Source organism: Belonocnema kinseyi, chromosome 5 (assembly GCF_010883055.1).
Source record: "Belonocnema kinseyi isolate 2016_QV_RU_SX_M_011 chromosome 5, B_treatae_v1, whole genome shotgun sequence".
Classification (NCBI taxonomy): Eukaryota; Metazoa; Arthropoda; class Insecta; order Hymenoptera; family Cynipidae; genus Belonocnema; species Belonocnema kinseyi.
In genome coordinates, this window is record NC_046661.1 from 60,172,131 (window position 1) to 60,178,130 (window position 6,000).

At 37.1% G+C, this 6,000-nt stretch overlaps 1 protein-coding gene across 2 annotated transcripts in view; it reads left to right on the plus strand.

Annotated features, from left to right (window-relative positions):
* LOC117173527 (SLIT-ROBO Rho GTPase-activating protein 1-like) overlaps positions 1-6,000 on the plus strand; it is a 348,789-nt gene that overhangs the window by 209,538 nt on the left and 133,251 nt on the right. For both annotated transcript variants that reach the window (XM_033362166.1, XM_033362165.1), the window contains one exon: positions 2,246-2,467. In XM_033362166.1, coding sequence (XP_033218057.1) covers positions 2,246-2,467 — 222 coding nt within the window. The remainder of the gene's footprint in view (positions 1-2,245; positions 2,468-6,000) is intronic.

Below are 6,000 nucleotides of genomic sequence, written 5' to 3' on the forward strand. Positions count from 1 at the left end.
CCAATAGCTGGGAGGGGAAAAGGCAAGAACATCTTTATCCCCTTCCTTCTGAGGTCACTGTTGTTGTGAAATGGATACTTTTGTTCTAACACTTTGTTCTGTCGCTATTCTCATTAAATCCCGAAATGTTCGTAAAGGATTATTTTGCAAAGTATTGATCTAATGTCATTTGATTGAAGTGCACATTTTAAGCCGTAAAACAACTTCCTATCCTTATTTCTTTCCAAGATTATTGGTTTGTGTAAATCTATCTGTGAACGATCTGTGAAATTTGGAAAACTGCGTTGCCTTCAAGATATCTCAAGGAGCGTCTGTAAATTTTTTACATATTCAAACCAGTGCTTAAAATAGTATCTGTACTTCTACAAAAAGATTTCATTGACAACTGTTATAATATTCTTTGTATGAAAAGGCTTATACTTTACATTCAGACCATTTTGAAGTTTCTAGCATATCGGATTCATTCGCTACAATATTTCAATAATTTCCAAATAGACGCTATTATTAGGGCTATATTTTCTCGATAACTGGACGTGATGGCTAAATTATGAGGTCAGATTCGGTTTCGGCGCGCCTAAATTTGTTCTGGAAAGCACCTGTGTTTCAAAACATCGACTCATTGGCTTGCAGATATAACATGGTGTAATCAACGTATATTTTTTTTAATTTTTGTTCATTTAATAGTATTCCAACGCAATGTAATAGGAATTTTTTGAACTCTTGTTTCTTTGTAGGGTTTTGACATATCTTTAAATTTATAAATAAAATTTGGCATTATCTATTCATATCAAAGCATTTGCATGTAAAACAGGATTGCTTCACATAATTTAATTATTTTGCTTAATGTATTTTATTAACAGGAAATAAAGTTATGGTGATTCTTAATATTTGGAAAATGTGTTTTTCAGAGTATAAATTTTGTCATTAACTAAATTTGAAGTTGATGCAACCATAAAAAATACCTCTTAATTCGAGACAAATGATCTGACCTATTTGTTTTTTTGTATTGATACTACCTCTATGAGGAAGAAAGGAAAGCTGTAAATTAATCAAAATCAGGAAGCAAAGACAACAACAAATGAGCACTATGTATTTACAAACTATTCCTAATTATAAAAGTAATCGTAAAAATCAATCGCAGCACATTTTTTAACCCGAGGTGGCATTTGATTTCAGAGACATGGAGGGGGGTCAAAATATTTTTAGGAAATAGCCTATATTAGCCTATCAAAGTACGATTTTTGTGTTAATTTAATAACTCAAAATTACTTCAAACAGGGTTTTTTTTGGGTCACTGATAACGAATCTAAAAACATATTTTGAAACTTCGAAATGTGTGATCCATTAGGTGGCGGACCACAGCTAAAAAGGGTTTCAATTATCGTCGAACACAGTTTGGTCACTCAAGATTACCTATTCTGAGGTATTTGAGTAGCTCGTAATGAATTTGAAGTTAGATTTTCAAAATTGAAGGGATTCCAGCCAATATGGTGGAACACGACTAAATAAAGTGTTTTAATTATCATGGAATCCACACAGTCTTGTTTCTGTGAATCGCAAATAGTCTCGAACATGAATTCTTTTTTAAAGGCCTCTACCTCCTTGTTGCTCAGAAGACCTGATTTAATAACGTAACTCATCATTTGTAACGTAATTCAAAAATACACAGGAATAACTAGTGCGCGAACTTCGCATATACCTCTAGTTCTGTTTTAATCGTAATCAATCAAAAAGGGGAATTTGTGTGTTAACTCTCCCTAGAGAATCTCTCGCCTATCCAATATAGTGGCACACATCGCAGAAAAATATTTTTATTTTCCTAGAACACAGTTTCATGTGAGCTAATAATAATTAGATAATAATATGATATGATAATATGATTTGTAGGTAATATTGAGCATTTTACTTAAACTGAGAAATTTTCAGATCCCTGATAACAAAGCTAAAATCAGATTTTCGAATCTTAAATTGGGCAGAATCTGGCCAAAGCAATCGTTCCGTACTATAACTTTACTTCACCTAAAAAAGGTAACCAATGTTTCGTTTCCTTTTGACTATGATTCGATTCACTTAAACATATTCAAAAACTTATATATTTGATCAGGTTACCTTATAATTTTTATTGCTATGTCCGTAAATACAGATAGGTATAAAAAGTTTGCATTTCTCATAAGAAGAAAATAATGTCCACTTTGTATACTTCCACAATGCCTGAAGTAAACTCAAATAGCTTTCTTTTCTTTAGTCTTTCAGAATTTTCCGATGAAAATATGATGGATCCGTACAATTTAGCTATCTGCTTTGGACCAACTCTAGTTCCTGTTCCGGAGGACAAGGATCAAGTTCAGTATCAAAATCAAGTTAACGAACTAATAAAGAATATAATTACTTTTTGTGAAGAAATATTTCCTGATGGCATCGGCGGTATTCTTTACGAAAAATACATAAGCAGGGAACCGGATGACGTGTAAGTTTACATTTCATGATTTTACATAAATGATTATATTAGGTTTAGAGGGAAACTGCCAATATTTTTTCTGGAACTCAAATACTCCGTTTTGCATTTCAATGGAAATTTGGCTACAATATATCTTAGATTCGCATGAGCTAAGAATCGGCATCTAGTTATGCTACGGTGTTAGACAAATACAAACCGACCATCATATGCATAGACCTATTTGAGACATGTCCAATATGGAAAAATGTCCTGAAAGAGCACATGTTCTGCCAGGAACTGTGTCCCCTACCATTTCTCCTTGAGAGCGGTGTTCGTGGTAGAGGTGTCTTCTTTGACGTCATGCCGCTTTCAGACTGCACCGTAGATACGAACTATCTGTCGGGGTGCTTGGGGGTGACTATTCTCGCAATATAATAAAGGTTTAAAAGACAAAGACAAATCTGTCGCTATATACATAGAGTCCTTAGTCATTCTTTAGCGAGACATTAGAGAAATTCTTTCACTGGCTCTGTGTACGTAGAACATTCATTTCTGTGTGATAAAGACAAATTGGTCGATGTAGGTCTGTCCAGCGGTAAGATACCTTATAGCGCTTCTGTCGAAGAGCTCAGGGTCTTCGGGTATGCCATTATTTTTTCCTTTCTTCGAAGCTACCTTGGCGGATTTTCTAACCCAAACTTCATTTATCTCTTGTGTGTATTTCGCGAAAATTTCTAGAACTAGATTTAGTTCCTCTTTTTTTTCTGGCACAGAATTCGAGATCATCCATGCAAAATACATAGGTGATCTTGTTCTTTTAGCACTGCAGAACATAGTGGCAACAATGCGAGGCAAAAGGAGAGGACGATTGTACCCAAAATATTCAGTTGAAATAATTTTCCTTGTGATCGGTGTCCATTTCGCGGTCGTAAGACGTCTTCAAAGGTACAATTTACCACCATAGATGGCAGTTGCTTCTGGCAATTATATATAGATATATGTTTGTGTGTATATATTTATAATTTTGTCACAAGGAAAACCGCGGGACCGTAAGACAGGTGGTTACAGTCTGTGACGAATGACGGTCTTGTGCATTTCCCCCCAAAGTGTCTTAGCATCTTGTTGACACGCAGGGATGCTTCACAGGCTACTAATCAGTGAAACCTTGGCAGTTACGAGAGCGCCGATGATAAGAACGATTAGCTTAACAGAGTATTCCGGGTATAACCGTCGAAACTCCCTTATAAGGTCGGCATACCTCTCTTTCTTTTTATTCTTGTTGGCTATGTATTTTTTGTTAGCTGGTGTAGCAAATACGGTCACAAGCAAAGTTAATTTCTCGAATTCAAGCAGAACTATGCTTCGCAATTCCGAAGGATACATCTGCGGCAAATCTGGAAATCGAAACCATAAGGTGACTCATGTATTTTACATAAATGACCTTAAGAACTATGTTAAAATAGATAGCGTCTACAACTAGCAACAAATTGATTTTGGGTTAGACAAATGGGCTAAGGTTTATTTGAAACGAGGAAAACTCAATGGCATCCACGAAAACCCTGAGCTCTTTGACAGTAGCGCAATATGACACCTTAGGGCTCCAGAGACCTATACATACCTGCGCGTGCCACCGAGCCGAATTTAGGATGTGACATCTACGAAGCATACTCTTTGAAGCAGATACAAACATCTTATCTGGCCGTTTTTGTCTTTTGAATTATAGGCTAGGAACATAGTATCTGTAACGAACATGCTTCTTGCCCCGGTAGTACTCTATTGATTTTGAGTGGTTCCATGGATGAAGGACCAGCTCAGATCCGTTGGTATTGGGACACGAAATGTAATGTGCATGAACAAAAGCATGCATTTTAAGTTTTCTTTACCGAAAATCTTCATCTTACACCGTTAAGGTGGTCGCGGAACACTAACTCTTGAATGTCTTCACAACGGGATTATTCTGGGTACAGCACATACGAGGTGTGTTCAAAAAATAAGTTGACTTTATGGTTTTCTCAAAAAATATTCATTTATTCCTCAATATTTATGTTGTCCCCTTCAAAGTAATCCCCCTCAGATATAATACACTTGTGCCAACGCCTTTTCCAATCATCGAAGCACTTCTGATAATCATTTTGTGGTATAGCCTTGAGTTCTTTCAGCGATGCAGCTTTTATCTCCTCAATCGTTGAAAGTCGATGTCCTTTCATGGGTCTCTTCAGTTTTGGGAAAAGAAAAAAGTCGCTGGGGGCTAAATCCGGTGAATATGGAGGCTGAGACATGACTGTGGTGCTGTTTTTGGTCAGAAAATCTTTCACAAGCAACGATGAATGACTTTTTTCGGTTTTGGAGACTCAGGATGTTTCCACTGATACGATTGGGCTTTAGTTTCGACGTCATAACCATATACCCACGATTCATCCCCAGTTATAACCCTTTTGAGAAAATCAGGATCATTATTGACTTTATTCAACATCTCCTGAGCGATGGTCATGCGATGGATCTTTTGATCAAAATTAAGCAGTTTTGGAACAGATTTCGCTGACACACGTCTCACGCCCAAGACGTCCGAAAAGATAGCATGGCATGAGACAACCGATATGCCAACATCTTCAGCAACTTCTCTGATGGTAATTCGGCGATTTTTCAACACCATTTCTTCCACTGATTGAACGTTTTCATCTGTTGTTGACGTACTGGGACGCCCAGGGCGAGGTTCGTCTTCGACATCCTCTCGGCCTTCTTGGAATAGCTTGTACACCACTTATACACATTTTTCTTACTCAGAGTAGACTCACCGTATGCAACTGTCAACATTTCAAGAGTTTTAGAGCACTGGATTCCATTTTTCACGCAAAATTTAATGCAAACACTTTGCTCTATTTTTTTCGAAAGATAAGTGGGCAAAGGAGCGTTTCTGTAAAAAGAAGCGGAGGAGGTTCCTGAAACACTCGGCCTTGACTTCAATATTAGAGGTGAGCAAGATGCATCAAGTCTTATATATCTTTAGTACTCATTCCTGAAAGCCCAGATTAGGAAAGAACAAGAGAAAAACTTCCGTGAACAGCTCCTCGACACGAGGATGCACGACAGAAATGTGCAGGATCAGTCGATGTCGTATGAGCTAACGTTTTCTTTCCGTAGCCACATTTTGAGGCAACACATTCCCGATTATAGCTGTAGAGCATGCCATGCACACCTCGAGCATCAAGGAAACATACTATTTAGTTGTCGAACTCATTCGAGAACGACTTACATCCAAACGCACAATGTGGGACAAAGAGTGGTTTGTTACCATCTTTTTAAATCTAATGGTATTATCCTTAATACCGCTTCGCTGAATGCTCCCAGGGAAATCGATTCAATTGTCGAGAATGATACATTCCGAATATACTGGAACTTCATATTCTCGGCAATTGTTTCTGTTGCGCACTTGAGGCCTGGCATAGTTCTGCTTGATTTCGAGAAATTAACCATGTTTGTGACCGAGATTTCTGCACCAGCTAACAAAAAAATCATAGCGAAGGAGAATTAAGAATATAAATATATAAATAAATAAAAAAAAT